Genomic DNA, 22,757 nt, shown 5'->3' with positions numbered 1-22,757 from the left:
TCTTTTTCACTCATGAACTGTATGACATACAAAAGGACGCACATAGGAACACCATGAGCAGCCTAGGATCAGCCATACTGCTGTGTCACATACTTCCTTTACTTCATCAATAATATGAACCTTAATGCATCAGTGAAACACTAACTAAATGACATAAAAAAAAAAAAGACAGAGAGAGAGAGAGAGTGTCCTTTGAATTACAGGATTGTAGCAAGCATACAGCTTCGTGGCAGTCACTTCACCGCTGCCATAAATTGGTCTTGTTTCCTGTAGCGAGAGTGGCCAGAATCAAAGCATGATGAAATATGACCAGAACCGTCCCAACGCGAACTACAGCCTGGGGCACAATTTCATGAAGGGCTCCTGGGTACATGTAGCATCAGATATCACACTTTAGCAGAGATTCACACACACACACATAGCCAAGGGGTATGCTGCCAAGGGGTAGCAGAGATTGCAGAGTATCTATGACAAACCCCAATTCTCTTGAGATGAGTTGCTGACAACACCAGATTCTCATAGTAGTTCTATGGCATTGGAGTATTTGCAACTAATGCTCACATGATGTCACAGTTAATCCACCACCTTCCAGTTCCCAAAGGCATTAGGAGAGGTTGTATGCAGCATATGAATACAGTACAATATAAAACACGCTGAAGCAGCATGCACGACAGCAACACGGTACAAAGTCATGAGCTATTTGGATAATTATCGTACTGTCCTGTTCCTGTCTTTTCCATGTCTTTAAAGCAGCAATGAGGTGACATTTAAAGTGGCTTGAAACCCTGTTTCTTTCGTCAAGCTGTTCATCAGGAGCCACCATGCAAAATATTTTTGCACTGCAGTGAAAATAACTGTGCAATCAAATTTACAAGAACAGTCCGAGAAACAATCCATGACTTGGAAAACCCGAGACGAGGTAGGGACGATAAAAGACAAACACAAACACTGTCTCAAACTCAGCTGTCAGGTTCATTGCACAACAACATTTAAATAGACACTAGGTGGGAGAGTGGGGAAAAGCCAACGAAGTCTGAGAAAGTTGACACTGACGACAGACACGATCCCTGCATGACGTAGGGAAGTTCTCGTGCCTTTTTTCTTCGTTTCTTTCCTCTTAGCTCATGCGCCGTTTGTAGGCACGCCTGAGCTGTGCTGCTGTAAGTCACGAGTCACGTGCCCAGCGACCGTGCTAAGTCACGACGTTCCCTCATTTCCAATATGCTCTTTTCAGGAGCACAGGATTTTAAAGGTGTGCTTGTGCATTCTATCTGTAGGTCACCTGTGCACGTTCTGTTCTTTCGCAGAAGCTCATTTTATTCGTTGCAGAACACGTTGCAGTAAAAAACAAACAAACAAACAAAGGATTTGGGAGTCACTCAGTGCACCTTTAAGACATCGTTCGCAACGGAGTACCTCCAAGTTCCAAATGGGATTTTTTTTATTCTTTTAATTTTTTTAGAATACTTTTAGCATCTTACGACACCATAGAAGGAGAAGTGAATGCAATGAACAGTACAAAAAACACTGTCTGCAAAATTCAGCTAAAATGCTCTTCAATGCAGTCAACAAAAGAAGACAACGTGTCACATACAACATTTTGTGGGAGACTATTCCAACTTTGGATTGCTGCTGGGAAGAAAGAATCCCTTAAACAGTTAGAGTGGTAACGATACTGATCAAGGTGTTTCGTGTGTGTATTTCGAGAGCTACCTCTATTTGCCAAATTAATATATAATGATGGATTAATGCATGTTTCATTCTCGAAAATTAGCCAGAGCGCTTTTAGTCGTTGAACTAGCACTCGATGAGATAGTGTGGGAACTTCTGTTGATTGCAGCAGTTGCGACGGTGAATCATAGCACGAAAATGTTAAAAATAAGCGTACACCTTTGTGGCACCACTACACCTCAATCAGACACAGATACCCCTTGTACAGGTAACCAGAAACCACGATTTAACGGCATAAAATGCATCTAACCTCAGGCACAAGCATCCCAGGACGGAACTTTGCCAGCAGCTTGACCTTCTGAAGTGGGGTTTTTGCCTTGTTTGCACTCAGCATCAGTTTGCGCATAGCACGACTGAAACGTATAGGCACGTCCGAAAGGAACTCTACACCTCCAGCAACGCACACGTCGTAATTGCCGAGGGCAATGTAGCCCATTGCTGGAAAACGGATAAAAAAGTGAATCTGCAACATGTGACTTATTAATACGATCATATACTCTAGAAACACTCATGTAAGAGTCGCATACTACTACTAGAACCATGTCTCGGGTTCTGCAGTCCTGAAAAACTCTCGTTTGCTTTAGGCACACTTCGTTTGAACAAGACAGACAGATTTCACGTATGGTCTCGTTTGGGAAAGTCTTTGCATGTGCCCAACGAACAATGATCGAATCTCGTTAATATGACACTCGTTAATATGACATACCTACCTTAAGACCCTTTCCCTCGGGAACCATTTCCTTCTAATGGGCTTCGCATGTAACTCTTGTTCGTTAATATGACATTTCACTTATATGACAAGGACAGTTATTTTCTGCAGAACATGTACTTTACCCTTGTTACTAGACCGTTGGTTACTGAACTGATAGCTCTCTGGACCTATAACTGCACATTATGTGATATAAACTGTTAGTTGCTCTAAAAAATATTGTGAAGTTTTTAACACAATGCAAAAATTATGTTAATCTTTTATATTCACTGTTCCGCATGGGTAAGTACTGGAGCAGCTGAACATTAAATACGCTGAACTGGCAAAGAAAAGGCAGTTAAGAACAAGAAACTGAGCACTATGTGAATAAAACTGATACAGGTATTTATTTATTTATTTATTTATTTACATATACTGCAGTCTCAATGGAGACTATTGCAGGAGTGCCTGAAAGAACTGGTTAGAAGGTAGCTCGCGAGCAGAACCTTCAAGAGCATTCCAATCGTCAACACATCTTGGAAAAAAGGATCAACTTTATAGGAAAATGGAAGCATATTCAACACATGCACACTTCTTAGAGAGGAAGGACCAGCAAAGGTGAGATAATGATTAGTCGGAATTCTTATGTTCCGATTTACAATAGCGTGAAATGTCCTCATACAAATCACACAGAATCTAGTCTCGAGTGGACTTAGAGAAAGCCTTGGAAACTCAGCAGTGGGTGAGAACAAGGGATCATACTTTGATTAAATGAAGCGCGTGGCCTTCTTCTGAACAGATACCGGTTTTATAATGTCAGATCTACGATAGGGCCCCCACACTTGACATGCATATTCTAGAACGGGACAAATAATTGTCTTATATGCAAGCAGTTTGGTTTCTGTGTTTGCGGACTTCAGTGATCTTCTCAGATATCCAAGTTTCATCATTGTCTTAGAACAAACAACATCTATGTGCTCGGATCAAGAAAGCTTAGCATTCAAGGTAACCCCTAAATATTTATAGTAGTTTACTCTGCTCATCAATACCCCGTCGATATCGTACTCATATAACAATGATGACCTGCAACAAGTGGAAGTCATAGTTTCATGCATTTATTGAAATTTATGGACTGCCCCATTGATCACACCACCTTACAATTTTATTAAGAGATTCCTGGAGCAGGATCTGATCGCTGCAAGAATGAACCGTTGTATAAACGATGCAGTCATCAGCGTATAATCTCATCTTTGCTGGTACCCCCTTTACAATATCATCGATGAATAAAGAGAAAAGCAGTGGCCCCAGAAAGGACCCTTGAGGTACTCCAGAAAAAACAGGCATTTCATTAGACATACGTACAACCATTGTACAGGACATTCTGCGTGGGCAGCGATTTGCATCGTTGTTAATCAAGCATCTTAATCTATACATTAGCTTAAGGCAACAGACACGATCGAACGCTTTACTAAAATCTATAAATACAACATCAGTTTGACTATTAGCATTAATTCCAGAAGTTAAGCTATGAACAAATTCAATGAGCTGAGTGACTGTGGAGTAACCTCTACGAAAATCATGTTGAGACTGAGACAAAAGACAGTGCAATTCAAGAAAGCTAGTAATATGGTTGCACAGTATGTGTTCAAACATTTTACAGGTACAAGCAGTCAACGATATAGGACGAAATAGTTGCTTATCACCACTATTAAAAACAGGTATAACAGAAGCCTTCTTCCAAATATTATGTACTTTGCCAATACAAAGGGACTTGGTAAATATTGTGTAAATATTTAGAAACCCATTCAGCATATCTCACTAAGAATGTATTCAGAATCGTGTCAGGGCCACTACTTTTCTTACAGTCTACTTTCAATAACTGACTGCAAATACCAGAAGCTGAGAAAGTAATGTTGCTAATCTCAGGGATCGTTGACTCATCTAAGAAGTCAGGTTCATGCGCAAAACCATCCCCTCGGTCAAAAACCAATGAGAAATATTCACTGAAGTGATTAGCAAGTGCGTAATCATCTGAACATGGAATGTCAGCTACTATGAATGATTTAGGTGATTGCTCCTTGGGAATAATTGAGTGCCATTACTTCCTCGGATTAGATGACATGAAGCAACCCACACTTCCTTACCTGAAGTGATTGCCTGGTTGGAGGAAATGCAAGCTTGCGTCACAGTATGGCAGGGTGTCCTATCTGAGAATCCTGCACACAATGCAGCCTGTGAAAAAAGTACCAGCAAACACGTTATACCCAACATTTTGCGACTGTGGCTCAGTGCTTAAACCATTTTGCATGTACTGCTCATGACACGGCTGTCTGAAATTAGCGTCCTGCATTTAGACGATTTATGCTTCAACGCTCCTTGGTGTATGTGCGGTGGAGCACCTGACCACGCTCCGAAAACATGTTCTAATGGTGCAATTGAGCTTGTAAAACCCAATTACTCTGATTCAGTTTTTTCTTAAATAAAAGTGTCTTCATCATGGCAAGTACAGCTTTTGTTATGTGGCCCATTCGGTAATTCGACATTCAGACCTTTTCGTGAGTCCCCTGAGATCCGAATTAGTGGGGTTTTACGGTAAGTGTAAGTATGCATGTCCACACTTTTGAGAACTTGAGTATGGCTATGGTAGCACACTGCAATGACCACTGAGGAATACCCCAGTGTGCACAAGTGAACGTACGTTCAAATTTCTAAAAAGGGATGTGCATATTAATTTGTAGAACGCTTTTAGACAACTTATGTATTCATGGGTTCATTCATTCAACCTGGGTGGCCATGTCGAAAGACGTGCGTGGCAGTTGCTCCGACTCTTTCGTTCCAAAGGCGAAAACGATAACGTGTTCGGGCTTATGTGCGAACCGGTTCCATCTATTTTGTGTCAACGTAGCCCCAGCGGACCTGCAGTTCCTGGTGAAGAACGGAAAATGCATTTGGAAATGTGAACAGTGCAGTCGTCAGTCGAGGCTTAACGCCAACAATTCCATCCCGACAAACATCGATACCTCAAGTAAGCCTAGTACAGAGCATTTGCCAGTCGACTCCGGTTAGGCAGCCATGTGCCTGATTCCTCGTGCTCAGTTCGACAACCTGATGTAAAAAATTGACGAAATGGTGTTAGAGCGAAAAAAAGTGAAATTGTTTATCTGAAAGATCTTCTGTCGCGATTTGTCCCTTCTGATGCCAGTGAGCAGATCAATCATGGTCCGTACACCTATGTAGGCGCTGTAAGAAGACCAGCATCATCACTTCACTCAGGTGCCGTGAAAACGACAGCATTGTCACATAATGGTTCGTTCGACAAACCCGCGACAGAAAAGGATGCTTTCGGCAGGCCTTTGTTGAAGACACAGATGAATGGACGACCCCCTTTGGGTCCCGCTACGTCGCTTCATCAACAGGATATGCGTGCTAAAGATCAGGATTTTATAACGGTTCAGAGAAAAAAACGTGCTCCGGTTATCATGGGAAAGGGAAGTTCAAGCAAGATGAAGTCAGTTCCCCGTGGACCATCCCTCAAATCCCTGTTCTTATCAAGAATTGTGCCCGCCACGTCTGCCGCCGATGTTAAATGTGTTGTGGACGACCTTCTAGGTCACAAGAACGCAATCATGAAACAACTAAGAACGAGGTACTCCACCTATACTTCTTTCCACATCACCGTTGACGCTACGGACTTCGAGCGTTTAAATCGTGAGGATGCTTGGCCGGAAAACTGTATCTTTAAGGAATTCTGGGGAAGACTTGACAGCTCACGTACTTTGGATGATCCTGACTTAAACAATGACTGCGCGACTTGAAACAGCGTGCGATTATGGAGGGGCACCCTGTGGTCATTCTCATGGTTCAACCTATGATGCAATCAGTAGGAGGAGTGATGTTAGCAATGATATTTCTTTGAATGTGTTACAGGTTAATATACATAGCATTCGTAGAAATTTTGATGCGCTATTGATCCTGTTATCGCAAGCGTCTGTAAAATACAACGTGGTTTGCGTTTCTGAGTCGTTGTTGCATGAAGATGAGCTTTATAATTTGCAAGGCTATTGCTTCCTGTCATTCCCAAGGAAATTAACAGCTAGGTGGTGTTGTCATTTTTGTAGTAGACTCTTTAGTGTTTCGCATTAGGCACAATATAAGCTTTTCTGTATCCGACGTTTGTGAGACGACGTTCCTAAAAATCGAAGGTCATGGCATGGTTGGCTGTATATACCGATCTCCAAGTTGCCCAATGCAGCTTTTCCTAGAGAACTTTGAGAATACGCTGTCTCAGCTAAATATAATAAGGAGGCCTATTGTCATAGTCGGTGACTTTAATATAGATCTGTCGCAGAATACAATTTGTGAATATACCCTCCTCTTGGAATGCTATGGTTTATGTAATAGAATCAGCACCCCCACAAGCATCTCCAGTGACTCTAGGACATTGATCGACCACGTTATAACGCCAATATCTGCTGTGTCTACGTGTGGTGTCTTCGACTTGGATATCAGCGATCACTGCCCTGTATATTGTCACCGTAGTGATGGTCTTGGCCGTACTCATAATTGTCAGCTTACAAGGGCCGTTCTGTGAACTGACTATGGAAAGCTGCGTTCCCTCGTCTTTTGACTGGAACCAAGTATATAACGAGGATGTGAACTGCGAATGTGATGGGTTCGTCACCGTACTTAGAACAAGTATCAGTTCCTCAACTACTTTTGATTGTAGCCGGCGGTATGCGAGACTTATCTGTCCATGGATGAATTCTCACCTTTGGCTTATTTTATCTCAGAAGGCATTCTGGTACAGGAAGTTCAAGCGTCATCCAGACAATGTCACGTTTAGAGACAAGTTTAAGCATTTTCGTAATCAGGCTGCAAAGTTGACCCACAATCTGAAGCAAAAATATTATTCTGAGATGCTGCTGAATTGTCACGGTGACTCACGCAAAGTGTGGACTGTAATCAATGCAATCACGAAATCCCATGAACAGAAAAAGATCCTGCCTAATATAGGAGTGTCAACAAAAAATTTGTGTGAAACATTCAATAGATACTTTGTTTCGATAGGGCAAGAGCTCGCCTTTGGCGCGTCGATTCATGTTCTTGATTCTCCAACGTCTTTTATTAGGGAACCCGTTCCGAATTCCTTTTTTATAATGCCTTTCACTGTTCCGGACACAACGATACGTAGCATGAAAAAGAACGTTGCTATTGGTCATGACAATATTTCTATACGTGCCCTCAAGACGTGTGCTGACGTTTTGGCGGCACCACTGTGCCATATTTTTAATCATGCATGTGGTACTCTAAAAATTGCGCGGGTTGTACCTATTTACAAGTCAGGCGACAAGAATATGGTAGAAAATTACAGGCCTATTTCAGTTCTTAGTACTACATCAATATTCTTTTTGGAAAACTACTGTGTAAACAGATTTCCTCATTTTTGAAAAAATATAATGTACTTAGTCGCTCTCAACATGAATTTCGAACTGGAATGTCCACTGCTACAGTTGTGCATGCCGTCACCGACGGGATCAATCAGGCTTTAAATGAACCTCATGTTGCTGTTGGCGATTTGCGCAAAGCCTTTGATACCGTCGATCATCATATTTTGCTACAAAAGCTCTATTGTTATGGTTTTCGTGGACATATCTGGAATCTGCTGAAGAATTACTTCTCATAGAATGTTTACTCAGATCGATGGGGAATCGTCTGTGTCTTTGCCCGTATGTCCGGGTATACCACAAGGTTCTGTCTTGGGTCCTGTTTTATTTTCGATTTATGTGAGCGATATTCCATCGGCTTCCGACAGGCTTTCGACTTTCATGTATGCGGATGACACATGTTTCCGCTTCAGCTCTCCAGATGTTTCCGAAATTGCGTCGACCGTGTCCCATGAGGCAAAGAAGATTGCTCATTGGTTTGCTATTAACCGTCTGACGTTGGATCCGTCTAAGATAAAGTTTGTCTTCTGCAAGCCTTCTGCCAAATATGACAAAATGAGCATCTCAATTCATAACAATGTCATTGAACAAGTACAGGTTATTAATTACCTAGGCGTCACCTTAGGTTCTCATCTCACGTGGGAACCACACATTGATAAAGTTGCTAAGAATATTTCCAAGTCTTGTCACATTTTATTCCTTGCCCGTCAATATTTTCCACTACATGTTTTGCGTCAATTGTACCACTCATTTGTGCAGTGTCGTTTAATTTATTGTGCCGCTTCTTGGCGTACTGCATTCCCAACATATCTGGATCGTCTGTTCAGGCTTCAGAAGAAAGCTATAAGATTAATTACTTGTTCTGGCAGCAGAACTTCCTGTATTGAGCTGTTTAATTCTTTGAATATTCTCCCACTGCCTGACCTTATTCGTGAGCGTTGCGCCATATTTGTAGAGTCAGTTGTAAAGAATAACGTTCCTTTCAATAACAACATATTTCAAAAATGTCCAAGAGGTAACCGAAGCGTCATGTCGAATGACTTTTTGTTATATCGGCCAAAAAATGTGTATGGTACGAGACTGACAGTGTGTTTTGGGCCGCGACTCTGGAACTCTATGCCTCTTGAGGTTAAAAACAGCCAGTCATTCCGCAACATGCTACGACGTTACCTTACGGACACATCAGCCTATTTGAACCCATGAATGTAACTGTTTGTTGCAGTATTTATCTAACCTGTTTCTCTGTTCCATTTACCCCGTGGGGCATGAGCCTGTACTAGCGAAAGCTATTGGACACGCCCCACGGTTTCCTTGTTCCTTGTTTTTTTAGTGATGACAAATAAACAAACATTTGATGTAGTTCCAAACCATGCAAAAGGTTCTAGAGCAACATTGCCGGCATCGTTATACAGTAGAATCTCGTTAATCCGAAATCGCTTAATTCAAACCTCCGGATAATTCGAACTCTCGTCCGAGCCCCGTCCAAAGCACATGTATTTCAATGGGGAGACACTCCCGGTAATTCAAACACACGAGCGTATACACCGCATAATTCGAACAAACAGCGCTCGCGCGTCAGAGAGGAACGGGTCACAGCGCCCCATATCTCCCTGATTATTGACCTTCCGTACGCTTCCCGTCCTCTTTCCACATTTTGGGCTGTTCAAGGACGCTCTTTCCTTTTCACGACAGCAAGGAGTTTACGCGAACGCTTGCATTGTCCCTTTGTCCCTCTCATCTTTCTCTCTCTTCCTCTTGAGGCCGTCAAGGGTGGAGGAGGTGTGTGCGCATGCCGTCACTCATTTTTACGACTTCGCGACTGTCAATATCGTTCTACAACCCGTTCACTGACATCGTTTATTTCCAAAACTTGCACCGTGTCAGCAGAGATGACGGCGTGGAGACTGGGCTCTTAACTGACGCGGACATTATCGACGCCACGTGGGCCGGCTTAGCGACGGAGGTTCAAGCGACTCAAGCCACGAACCTGTCTCGCGATCCAGTGCCTTTACCAAGTGCATCTGATGTAGCATCGGCGCTGGATATGACAGTGCGCCATTTTTCTGCCGAAAAAAATGTGGATGCCACTCTTGAACTTGTGTCCGAATCAGAAGCGATGCTAACAGTCCCGCTAAAAGAAACAGTTGCAAGAGCGAAATACTGACTGCTTTCAACCTTAAGTCGCTTCATAATTTCTGTAAGTGAATTCTTGTGAACATATAAGTCCCGTATTTCCTTCAAAGTCGTAACGCGCGGCCGTGACGCTCTGGAAGTTTTCTACGCCGTAACTTCGGTTCGGCATCGGGAACGTAACGACGGTAGCGGCGGAGTTCGGCAGCAGTAACGATTTGAATTACGCCAATATAAATGCGTCTTGAAGTGACACCGGTACCGCGAACGTAAAATACGACTCGAAGTGTGTCGCGACATATCCGCATGCGCTCCCTGCGCCCAAGCCCCCTTCCCGGAGAGCGTCTCACGTTAGTCGAACTCCGGTTTATTCGAACAAATACTGCGGCCCCCTCGAGTTCGAACTAACGAGAGTCCCCTGTATTACTGCGTATTTTGTGGTTTCAGACTGCATGTTTTGGATGATTTTTGTGCATAAAGTCCTAGGCCCAAGGAATAACATTTGCAAAAAAATAAGGAGTACCTAGAAACTTGTCTAGCAAATTTCATTTGCCTTGAGGTGGGCAAAGTTTTGCTTCTAATTAACAGGAACATTTTTGTGCACACTGTACGCGCGTGCTCACTGGGGCTGAATGATTGTTTTTTTATGGCATTTGCGTGTCATTTTAGATCATCGTTCACATTGCAGCTTGTCTAGCATAGACTTTTCTGCAGGTGAGGGGAATCCTATAAATCACGCTTTCTGAGCAATCCATGTATTTTAACTGGTGTTTTTACCCGGATGTCTTTGTCTGGCATTTATTTTTTCAGGAGTGCAGAGATCTTTTGTTTGCACATACCTCCCGTGCTACGTTGCAAGTCCTTGGCTCCGCAATCACACTGCCACTTACAATATACTCAACAGACTCTGAAAATAAATGCACAAATGAAATATCAAGTGAGGGTGACTGTTGGAGTTCCATTACCCTTTGGTACTCCAGTTTGCCTCAAGAGTGCCCTGAAAAGTTACTTGCAATTAGTTGGAATCGGTTAAGTTACACTGGCAGTACGCTTACAGAAATGCCATCTTTTGGAGGTCGTGAGGCATTAAATTGTTGTATTTGGTTCCAGAGAGCAGAAAAGGTGTGCGCACCCCATCAACTAGGACTATATTCTTCGGTTTACCTGCAAAGAGCACAATCCATTAGGTTGTTCAACAAATGCAGACATTTGTGAATTTGAAAGAAAGTTAGCAATGCTTAAAGGAGCATGGAAAGGGTATTCAAGCTGTATAAAAACCGCTCGTATTTCGTGAAATGGTCGATGAAAAGCCAACATGAATTTAAACACAATTTATTTGTAAGAAACGCTGCTGCGCTGGAAGGTTTCCGAACTCCATCTCCAGGCCACTACACCAGTCCTGTGACGTCACACCAGCGATGCGCCTCATTCGGTGCGAAAAATTTGTCTCCTCTTGACAAAGCGATGTGCTATAGTTGTTCGCTGCTATTTATCTAGGATATCCAACAGGAAAATAAACATTTTGAAAATGGTATCTTTGAAAAAGCGATGGCACGTTATGGTGGTGGTTCTATCATCATTGTGTGCGTCTACGAGTAGAGAGTACATAGCACGTGTACGTCGGCATCGGCGTCTCATATGTGATGGTGTTCAATGTGGCTCTTTGCGGTTTCATGCGTCTCTCGTTTTCATTCCATTTAGTCGAGATAGATCATAAAGCATGCATAATTGCCCGTGCACGTGTGTTACACAAGTTTGTGCTTCATTGAGGAGTCCGGCAGTGATGCAGTGTGGAGTTCGAGGCTGCGCAAATGAAAACAAAAAGGACGCGCGGCTTTCGCATGCATCAGGTTCAGGCAAATGAATTGGCAAGAAGTAGGTGGCTTGCCTTGATTCAATGTGAGGATGTTCAACCTGGCACTGAACTCCGAATATGCAGTCTACATTTCAATAAGACTGATTACGAGACACCACTGAGCGTCGTGAAATCCGCTGGCGCCAACTTCTGAATCTATCTGAAGCGATGCGTTGCTCCGTCACTAAATTTACCAGACTCAAGCGAGCAATGCAAACAGCAAAGAGAGCCGGCGTTTGGCATGGACGTTCGCTGACTTCACTTAACTCCCAAGAAGAAGAATAAGCATCTGCACCACAACCCGAGTTGCTGAGCAGAAGTGTCTGTCAGAGGAAATTGCAAGAAACATACGCAGCAGACAACGCTCCGACCTCCGCCGTGTCGATGACCAATCCCGGCTGACATCACTCTGCGATCCCTCCTCTGAGTGGACGTGGGTGCTTTGTCACATCGTGACGCGCGTTCTCTGGCTTGTCATGCGGCCTCCATAGAAAAGCGGAGAGTTTCGTGCGAGCGGGGGAATCAAATGTCTGCCGTGGGAGCAGTATGTTCGCTAGGATAGTATTCATGGTGTAGAAACATAATACAGTGGTGATACATTTGAACGCGGTCAAAGAGAACTTTTTTATCCCCACTTTCCGTGCTCCTTTAAAATAGCTTGGAAATAAATAAAAAGATAAGCTCTTTTGTACCTTGTGCTGTGGTATATTTTTTGTGAGATGGCTGCAATCCCCATGATGACGTTGCCCCTGCAAAGAAACACTGCCATTAAGAACTGTAACATTTCATTTCATTTCGGGTTACAGCAGTGTTCAAATTCTACGAAATAACAGCACAAAGTGTCTTAAAACAAAGATCCTGATGTAACGACGATCAGTAACATAGTACTCGCATGACTGGTACGTCATACAGTATCCCTTGGAGTATTACTAAATTATTATTACTCTGTAGTGTACTTCCAGCACAAGAAGAAAGTCAGATAGTCAGATGCACACCACAATGGGAGAAGGACTCTTAATACGGTCAAATATTGTATTGTGCCATATCACATGTGCCACATACAAAATCTAACAGAGAATCTGGTGGATTCTAACAGTTGTATACTGTATATCACTGCATATAAACGTACAGGCGACGTATAAACAGGCACAAGCGCCTGAATTTAACAGTGTCCATCAGCCTAGAAGGTTTTCCTAATGATTTTGCACCTGTGCAATGAACACAGAACAATACGGACTAATAACCTGTAACAAATATGACATACAACATTGATAAGATGGTGATGTCCTAACAGTGGACACGAACACGCTGGGGTTACCAAAAATCTCAGGAGCATGTTCGGAATGAGAATTATTGCGACTGGGCTGGCAGTATGGCTCTACATGGCCACACATAAAATCCTACCTATCTGGCAACAATAAAAAAGTAGCATTGCTCTTCCCAAAGATGTAGGTCTATGACAGGTGTTATTCCAGTTCTCTCTGCAGACCCGTTCGCATGTTGAATTGACTTGAATGTTGAACTTTTACCACCGTGTCACTTTTTTTGTGTATACGGCTAGATGAAAGAAATTTACTACAACTTTTCAAAATTTTTGCATTGGGCATCCTATACTGCAGTGAGAACACAAACTCTAGATCATGTCAACCAGCAGTGTGGCTACATGCACACATGATGTATGCCACCCTACGAAGACTTGATATTTAACAAGTTCTCCACCTCTACCTGTAGTTCTGTTTGTATTATTCTCCCTTCTCGAGCACATCTTCTACAAAACTAAAAAGTCTAGGACTTAAGTGTCTTTCCCATCGCACACGAATATCCCGCCTCTGTCTTCTCCACCGTATCTAACATACAGAGTCCTTGCGTTCTCACTAAAACCACTTAGCTACATTTCTGACGGATTGGATCATTCCTCAATGTTTTCACGTATATCTGTGCGTGAAAACTTCACTTCACGCATATCACTTCCTTCGCCCAGTACTACTAGTACAAGTACAAGTGCAGGATTAGGAGGCCAGGTAAGGAGATTACTTGTTAAGGGGTGGCTGGCATCTATTGAATTTTGCATGTGGCTGATTCACACTCTGCACAATCAAGGAAAAGTGCAAGTGAAGGATTAGGGGGCCAGGTAAGGAGGAGATTGCTTGTTGAGGGGTGGCAGGCATCCATTGAATTTTGTATGTGGCTGATTCACACTCTGCACAATCAGAAAAAAGTACAAGTGCAGGATTAGGGGGCCAGGTAAGGAGGAGATTACTTGTTGAGGAGTGGCTGGCATCTATTGAATTTTGCACGTGGCTGATTCACACTTTGCACAATCCGGGAAAAGTGCAAGTGCAGGATTAGTAGGCCAGGTAAGAAGGAGATTACTTGTTGAGGGGTGGCTGGCATCTATTGAATTTTGCATGTGACTGATTCACACACTGCATAATCGGTGAAAAGTGCAAGTGAATTTTGCATGTGGCTGATTCACACACTGCACAATCGGTGAAAAGTGCAACAGCAGGATTAGAAGGTCAGGTAAAGAGATTACTTCTTGAGGGGTGGCTGGCATCTATTGAATTTTGCATGTGGCTGATTCACACTCTGCACAATCGGGGAAAAGTCCAAGTGCAGGATTAGGGGGTCAGGTAAGAATGAGATTGCTTGTTGAGGGGTGGCTGGCATCTATTGAATTTTGCATGTGGCTGATTCACACTCTGCACAATCTGGGAAAAGTACAAGTGAATTTTGCATGTGGCTGATTCACACTCTGCACAATCAGAGAAAAGTGCAAGTGCAGGATTAGAGGGCCAGGTAAGGAGATTACTTGTTGAGGGGTGGCTGGCAATTATTGAATTTTGCATGTGGCTGATTCACACTCTGCACAATCAGGGAAAAGTGCAAGAGAAGGATTAGGGGGCCAGGTAAGGAGGAGATTGCTTGTTGAGGGGTGGCTGGCATCCATTGAGTTTTGCATGTGGCTGATTCACACTCTGCACAATCAGGGAAAAGTACAAGTGCAGGATTAGGGGGCCAGATAAGAAGGAGATTACTTGTTGAGGGGCAGCTGGCATCTATTGAATTTTGGATGTGGCTGACTCACACTTTGCACAATCAGGGAAAAGTGCAAGTGCAGAGTTAGGGGGCCAGGTCAGAAGGAGATTACTTGTTGAGGGGTGGCTGGCATCTATTGAATTTTGCATGTGGCTGGTTCACACTCTGCACAATCGGGGGAAAGTGCAAGTGCAGGATTAGGGGGCCAGGTAAGAAGATTACTTGTTGAGGGGTGGCTGGCATCTATTGAATTTTGGATGTGGCTGATTCACACTCTGCAGAATCGGGGAAAATTGCAAGTGCAGGATTAGGGGGCCAGGTAAGAAGGAGATTACTTGTTGAGGGGTGGCTGGCATCTATTGAATTTTGCATGTGGCTGGTTCACACTCTGCACAATCGGGGGAAAGTGCAAGTGCAGGATTAGGGGGCCAGGTAAGAAGGAGATGACTTGTTGGGGGGTGGCTGGCATCTATTGAATTTTGTATGTGGCTGATTCACACTCTACACAATCAGGGAAAAGTGCAAGTGCAGGATTAGGGGGCCAGGTAAGAAGAAGATTACTTGTTGAGGGGTGGCTGGCATCTATTGAATTTTGCATGTGGCTGATTCCCACTCTGCAGAATCGGGGAACAGTGCAAGTGCAGGATTAGGGGGTCAGGTAAGAAGGCGATTACTTGTCGAAGGGTGAATTGCATCATTGAATTTGGCATGTGGCTGATTCACACTCTGCACAATCAGGGAAAAGTACAAGTGCAGGTTTAAGGGGTCACATGAGATGGAAATTATTTGTTGAGGGGTGACATCTATTGAATTTCATATGTGGCTCATTCACATTCCTCATAATCAGGGAAAAGTACAAGTGCAGGAAAAAGTACAAGTGCAGGATTAGGGGGGTCAGGGAAGAAGATGACTACTTGTTGAGGGGTTACTTGCATCTATTGAATTTTGCATGTGGCTGATTCACACTGTGCACAATCAGGGAAAAGTACAGCTGCAGGATTAGCGGGGCAGGTAAGAAGGCGATCACTTGTTAAAGGGTGGCTGGCATCTGTTGAGTTTCGCATGTGGCTGATTCACATGAACTCTACACAACCAGGGAAAAGTACAATTGCAGAGAATTGACAGAATGGCGTAAATGCAGGCTAGCTGGTGGATAAATTCCATGATAGGCAAGCCTGTTTGTGTTTGTTTACGTGTCTTGCCCATCGCTCAGGCTTGCCTATCATGGAATTGCAGAGAACAGGCGGGGTTACAAAGACCATTAGTAATGCTTGCAAATAAGGCTGTGAAATAATGTCTAAAAAGCAGGTGAGTTGGTGTTTTGAATTCATATTACTAAAACCCCCCCGAGACTAGGCAACTCTATGTCTGTTTTGGACAGGGTGAATTTAGTAAAGGTTACATGTTTTGATCACGTCGTAAAAATTTATGATCATGTCCCTTGCACTTCAAACCTTGTAGACTGATAGTCATTCGCCGGCGGTTTTCGCCATATTTTTTTAAAAATGCTATCACTTTGTAGAAAAAAAGTTAGAAGGAAAGCAAATTCTCATTCCATGCATTTCCTATGGCCTATACCACCAGGAAACCGCCATGTTTTCCTCTGTCTGCTTCACGTTCACATTACCACGCATAGGTGGCGCTCGAAACCCTGCATCTGGTCCATCTGGTTGTTGGTTGTTCCATAGGTTCTGGTTCTGCTTCGTCTCCAGGCAGCGCCACCTATACGTGGTGATGTGAACGAGAAGCAGACAGAGGGAAAAATGTCGGTTTGCAGGCAGTAAAGGCCATAGGAAATGGGAAATCACACAAATTCATCACAGGACATGCCGCCATCGTGACCCTGAGAACGAGGCCAACTGGAAGCTGCGCTTACGCTAGTAATCAATTACGCTGTTATTCGTAAATTTCCAAGTGAGGTTAGGTTGGTTAGGCTAACAGAAACAGGGGGGTTGTTAGGTTATAGGCTAGGTGATTACGTATTGCACATGTCGAAGAGTGGGTCCATATAGAATGTGCATCCGGCGTGACAGAGGTTAGGTTATAGGCTAGGTGATTACGTATTGTACATGTCGAAGAGTGGGTCCATGTAGAATGTGCATCCGGTATGACTGAGGTTAGGTTAGGTCAGGTGATTACGTATTGCACATGTCAAAGAGTGGGTTCATGTAGAATGTGCATCCGGCGTGACTGAGGTTAGGTTATTGGCTAGGTGATTACGTATTGCACATGTTGAAGAGTGGGTCCATGTAGAATGTGCATCCGGCATGACTGAGGTTAGGTTAGGTCAGGTCAGGTGATTACGTATTGCACATGTCGAAGGGTGGGCCCCATGTAGAATGTGCATGCGACATAACTGAGGTTAGGTTAGGCCAGGTGAATACGTATTCCATGTCTCGAGAGGGCTGACGTAGACTGTGCATCCGACGTGACTGAGGTTAGGTTAGGCAGGTGAATATGTATTCCATGTGTCGAGAGGGCTGACGTAGACTGTGCCTCTGACGTGACCGAGGTTAGGTTAGGTCAGGTGAATACGTATTCCATGTGTCGAGAGGGCTGACGTAGACTGCATCTGACGTGACTGAGGTTATAGGTTAGGTCAGGCGAATATTAGTACTTGTTCTGGTGCAAGTCTTACGTTAGTCCTACGCAAGTTACGTCTCAGAGGGCCTAGCGTGAAGAGGTTCAGTTTTCGCACTCGTTTCGAAAGTTCGTGTCTCAAAACTGCTGCTCATGTGTTGTCTGCTATGTTGTTCCATACATTTTTAGCTTGTTTGTCTGGCAAATGTTTGTGTTGTTTGCAATACGTTTATTAATTACGCTCGCAACACCCAAAAAAGGTTGTAAAATAAAAGGATTCCGTTTCGCATTTCTATCAGTTTCCGTGTTCATTGTTAGTGGCGCTGAAGTAGTGGGATGGTGGTAGAATATAGATGAAAGTCACTGAAAAGGTTAGTCAGCTGTAGGACTCAAACCCACATATTCTGGATTGCCGATCCAGGGCTCTACCAATTGAGCTAAGCTAACACGCCTTCTCAGCGACTTCCAGGGTGCGTCATCTGAAGGGACAAACGAGCACTCTCTCTCACTCATCCTCCTTTCACTCTTACAGTTTTGCTCACTCACACACACATTCATACGACAGGATCGACGCAGGCGGCAACTGATGAACATGAAAGAACTGATGTTCTGAGGATGGAACAACATAGAAGGGACAAATACATACAAAGCCTCAATTTGCCTAAGAAATTAACGATGAAAGATGAAGGTCACTGAAAAGGTTAGCCAGCTGTAGGACTCGAACCCACATCTTCTGGATTGCCGGTCCAGGGCTCTACCAATAGACGATTTCAGAAATTGCATGGATGGCCCACCAGAGAGCGCCGTGTTGCGAAAGCCCCGCTGCACCTTTGGATTTAGTTTTCATGAGTCAGAGAGAAGAACAAGAGCGCAAACGGTTTCGGTTTTCTCTCTCCTTCACCTCCCGCAACTTCAAGCAACAGGCAGACGAGCACGAATGCAAACGATTTCCCACAACGCATTGCGCGTGACTTGGGCGACGGAGGGCCCCCGTGCGGAGCACAAGGGCAATATCTGAAATCGCCTATTGAGCTAAGCTAACACGCCTTCTCAGCGACTTCTATGTTGTTCCAGCCTCAGAACATCAGTTCTTTCATGTTCATCAGTTGCCGCCTGCGTCGATCCTGTCGTATGAATGTGTGTGTGTGAGTGAGCAAAAATGTAAGAGTGAAAGGAGGATGAGTGAGAGAGAGTGGCTGGTTTGTCCCTTCAGATGACGCACCCTGGAAGTCGCTGAGAAGGCGTGTTAGCTTAGCTCAATTGGTAGAGCCCTGGACCAGCAATCCAGAAGATGTGGGTTCGAGTCCTACAGCTGGCTAACCTTTTCAGTGACTTTCATCTTTCATCGTTAATTTCTTAGGCAAATTGAGGCTTTGTATGTATTTGTTCCTTCTATGCTGTTCCGCCTCAGAACATCAGTTCTTTCATGTAGAATGTGGATAGCCGGATTGCTCCGTTTTGAAAAAGTAATTTTCGTAAAACATATTTTAAAAAAGTGCATATTTTTAACATACTTTGGTTCGTAAATTCGGAGATTATCTTAAAATAGTTGAGAAGCAGCGCATTTTTGGCTTTTCTTGTTTTTTCTGTTCGAAAAAGCAGCGGCATCGTTGCTAAAGTACTATACCCGAAATTATTTTGTAACGGAGCTTCGACTGATATACTTACCGAGTCTAACCTGAGTTATAGCTGGTGAGCCGACAAGCCGAAGCCCCAAGGAACTCATGTTTCCGCAGCTGTTCTTGGGTTGGGAGAACGGGAAACAGAGGAGCCGACAAAGGCCTGTGGCTTCAACTTCACTGGTCCCGTACACTCACTCTGTACACTGCAAACACTGCTACGAGTAGGAACAGGAACTGTAAAACTGTGCAATACAACGACGCAATCTACGGGACCTGCCCCTGCGGCCTAACAAGCATGGCCTAAGTTACAATAAGGAACAAGGAAATAACAACTAGCGCCAACCAAGGTTTCTAAAGTCAGTTTAAAACATCCTATAGAAGTTGATTAAATATAATAACACAACGTGTTACAGTACGCATTCAGTGTAAAAGATATCACCATTATCACATTTTGTAAATACTTTGTCACGCCGTCACGGGACCAGTGGACTGTGTGCACCTTTGAGCACTTCCGATGCAGATGCAGACTTGCTCTGGCCGGTCTGGATTGATAACGTTTGGCAAGGCAACCGGTGTGTACGGTTTCAGGAAACATGGCATGCAGGTTTTTAGGAATACTTTGCTCTTTTCCTCAAAGAATATCTTCCTCTGGTGAGTGATTAAGGCCGTCTGCACAGAATGTTTGCAATGGGATCACGGCATTATGCGCTAAGCGTTGTTACTCCCAAAGTTATAGGCGTACATGTGAGAGATTATGCCTGTTGCATCCGCAGTTCGCAGAGTCTATTAGTTTCATGTAGCCGGAATTCTTCTGTATACGATGCTATCCTAACATAGTACAACGGCTTGAAGAAGTTTACGCAATGTGAATCACTTATCGTGTCAAATGCGGTACCGAAGTAGTAAAAGCAAAAGGCATAGATAACTCCCCGGGTTTATGTTGTGAAGTGCAGTTTTGTACCGTCTGCTTGAAGCACTGTAAAATATACCTGGTTGGGATGGTTGAAATCATTATGCAGTGCAACTAGCGATGACAAACTCTAGGAATTGAGGATCGTCGATGTGCCGGATCTAATGTATATAGGTTTCGATTTCAATTTGTTTAGTCGAGGCACGATTGAAATACGCCTAGATGAAATAATACCAACCACAGGCACACACAAGCTAACTCGTATTCTGGTTATATTGATCGTCGGCGTCACCAGAAAAATATTTGGGTGGGGTTCTACAGGACCTTTACATAGGGAAAAGGATTTCACGCCCGTTTTCGCTTTCCCAACTGCACTTTCAAAGGTAAGAGCGCGGGGCTGGTTGTGTTTGAAGTCCATAGTTTCCCCCCACCTCCTTCCCATGGCTATACCACTGGTCGACATTCTTCAAGCGTGGGCGATTCTGTGGGAGATTCTTCCACACACTTGATGGCCGCAGCAATGGGTCCTCCTGAAGTAATTTAGTTGGTGATAGGCGTGAGGGCCCTGCTGCCAGAACTGCCCCTCGTTCATCTTGTTTCATGGCAGTCTTACTGGTCTTACTGTTTCAAAGCCTTCATTCTTTCTTCGCTGTAGTGATGTACCGCCAGGAAATATTGTCCAGGAAGTGCATACGTTGAGCAAGTTAATCTGCTCAACATGCCATGATTATTAAACTTTTGTCCGTAATCACTAACCAACATGCAAAACATTGTACGCATATCGTACCTATTGCTAGTAGCCCCAAATGAGTGGACCAGGTATGATCTATAAGCTGCATGCATAAGCCAGAAGTAACTAGTCTAATAAAGCAGCCACCTCCACTAAAGATACATTCTGTGCCAACATGCATGCATACATAAATGTTGGTCTAGCAACACTGGGGTTTCAGATGCGGAGGCACGTTCATGAAACGTCTCCTCAAAGAATGGTACTGAGATAATAAACTGCAAAAGAAGTATGTATTGCTTTAATGAAATTAAAGTAAGCAGTGAAATTTAGGTGTTATGGAAAGGCATGGCATGCTTTAGTAATATTGTTTGTACGTGCACAGGAGTGGTCCCCAGGAGGCATTTCTCACAACCAGCTATGAATAGTAAGTTCCTTAGAATTAAACATTTCAGTATGATGATATAACGTGTTTCTCGCAGAGTTAAAACACCTCTCGTACGATATGAAAGACTGCGTTGCAGTGGTGCGCATCAATTCACCCAATTCTAAGGTGAGTGGTAACCAAACACGACGATCAGGTGACTAACAGCTTTCTGCAAACAGGTGAACTCATTGGGCAAGGAAGTTCTGGAGGAAATGGGAACAGTGATGAAGGATGTGGAGACCAATGGAGCCATACGCAGTGTTGTCCTCTCCTCTAGAAAGCCTGGATGCTTCATAGCAGGAGCAGATATTGAGTTAGTATTAGAACCAATTGTCATCTTGGCCCATGCAGTTCTCACCAGCTTGGAAGGTTTCATATTTTCGTCGTGTTTGCTTGGCCTAATCTCATGGAGTAGCACGGCTTGCATAGTTACACTGCAACCTAAGCTGTTGGGAAGAAAGCTGAAAATTTGAACCAGAAAAATGGTCTGGGATGGGATAGATACCATCTGAGCCAGTATTTCTTAATACGAGCACTTAAAGGGATAGTTCACTTTCCAAGCATTGATTTGCTGACCTCTGTTGCAAACGGTATTGTATTTCAAACTTTATGAGATCCGTGCGCTAGTTTCCCACAGCTCGAGCGGTATGATTTATTATAGGCATCTGAAAGCAACAAGATCCACGCGAGTAGGCTGTTCGGGGAGGGACACGCGCAGGCGAAAAATGTGACGTCAAAAAGGCAGTCCGTTTTCCGTAATTTTCCAAGACCCCCCCCTTCTCGTGATACGCTCCTCCCCCGGTGCTCTGCCGCGCTGCCGATGCCCACAGGAAGGTACTGAAAACTTGGAACATGTATCGATTTCGAACAAAAGGGATTGACGGCGAATTGTTCATTGTCTATCACACACGTCCAGCAAGCTTTTCCCAGTTTTCGTTGGGGAGCGAAGTATTTTTAAAAGGGAGCTACATACTCTTCAAGATGATATATAAGGGCTGAGACCAAAGCTGCAACATTTGTCCCATAATGAATATCGTGCATTAAATTACGCTATTGCTTTTAAAAATAAATACGAGGGCTCTGTTCATCCATGACATTATGGAAGACAGCTGCAAAGCGCGGTAGGGTGAAGGGAGAATGATCCGAAGGTGAAACATTACAGATACAGGAAAACTGATCTATAAAGCTCCATGATAGCAAAAAAAAACTGGGGGGGGGGGGGAGGCAAAATTCCACGCATACCCTCAGTTGGATGAGTCACTGTAAGAAAATTTTTATAAAGTCATACACACACACGCAAAAAAAAAAGAAAGAAAACCTCTGAGCGAGTTACTTTAAAGGAGCAGTCCTGTCCTTTCCAGTTGATTTCGAAACTATGGTGTCATTTTATTCCTCATTTACCACTGACCACGGTGTTGAAAGTCACACGCGAGATGTTGGCGTAGTTTGACTGCTGTTTGAAGGAATACATGACGAGAGCAGGAGCCAGATGTCGAGTGTAAACCGGAATACTTTTTCTGGAAAAAGGCAAAAACGTCATTCCCTACACCACCAATCAGCGCACGGCCTTGAGAAAAGGGACGCAGCGGCCCTGCTGGCATATT

At 43.8% G+C, this 22,757-nt stretch overlaps 2 protein-coding genes and 1 non-coding gene across 4 annotated transcripts in view; 2 read left to right on the top strand and 1 right to left on the bottom strand.

The window, feature by feature from the left end:
- Window positions 1-19,428, bottom strand: part of LOC135396503 (trifunctional enzyme subunit beta, mitochondrial-like) — a 33,269-nt gene extending 13,841 nt beyond the window's left edge. The window contains exons 1-7 of the mRNA XM_064627515.1: window positions 19,136-19,428; window positions 12,541-12,597; window positions 11,049-11,157; window positions 10,959-10,990; window positions 10,833-10,900; window positions 4,564-4,651; window positions 1,982-2,169 (exon numbers count right to left, since the gene is read on the bottom strand). Coding sequence (XP_064483585.1) covers window positions 1,982-2,169; window positions 4,564-4,651; window positions 10,833-10,900; window positions 10,959-10,990; window positions 11,049-11,157; window positions 12,541-12,597; window positions 19,136-19,193 — 600 coding nt within the window. The 5' untranslated portion in view covers window positions 19,194-19,428. The remainder of the gene's footprint in view (window positions 1-1,981; window positions 2,170-4,563; window positions 4,652-10,832; window positions 10,901-10,958; window positions 10,991-11,048; window positions 11,158-12,540; window positions 12,598-19,135) is intronic.
- On the top strand, window positions 18,713-18,785 carry Trnaa-agc (transfer RNA alanine (anticodon AGC)). Its single transcript has one exon. It is a non-coding gene; the product is annotated as a tRNA-Ala (tRNA).
- A 150-nt stretch (window positions 19,429-19,578) lies between the features above and the next one.
- Window positions 19,579-22,757, top strand: part of LOC135396502 (trifunctional enzyme subunit alpha, mitochondrial-like) — a 54,797-nt gene continuing 51,618 nt past the window's right edge. The window contains exons 1-4 of one of the 2 annotated variants that reach the window (XM_064627513.1): window positions 19,579-19,740; window positions 21,112-21,153; window positions 21,209-21,279; window positions 21,333-21,466. In XM_064627513.1, the coding sequence (XP_064483583.1) occupies window positions 19,683-19,740; window positions 21,112-21,153; window positions 21,209-21,279; window positions 21,333-21,466 (305 nt within the window). In that variant the 5' untranslated portion in view covers window positions 19,579-19,682. The remainder of the gene's footprint in view (window positions 19,741-21,111; window positions 21,154-21,208; window positions 21,280-21,332; window positions 21,467-22,757) is intronic. The other variant, XM_064627514.1, reaches the window with a different exon arrangement.

The sequence above is a fragment of the Ornithodoros turicata genome, chromosome 6 (genome assembly GCF_037126465.1).
Source record: "Ornithodoros turicata isolate Travis chromosome 6, ASM3712646v1, whole genome shotgun sequence".
NCBI classification, from domain to species: Eukaryota; Metazoa; Arthropoda; class Arachnida; order Ixodida; family Argasidae; genus Ornithodoros; species Ornithodoros turicata.
This window is presented reverse-complemented; position numbering and strand designations above follow the sequence as displayed.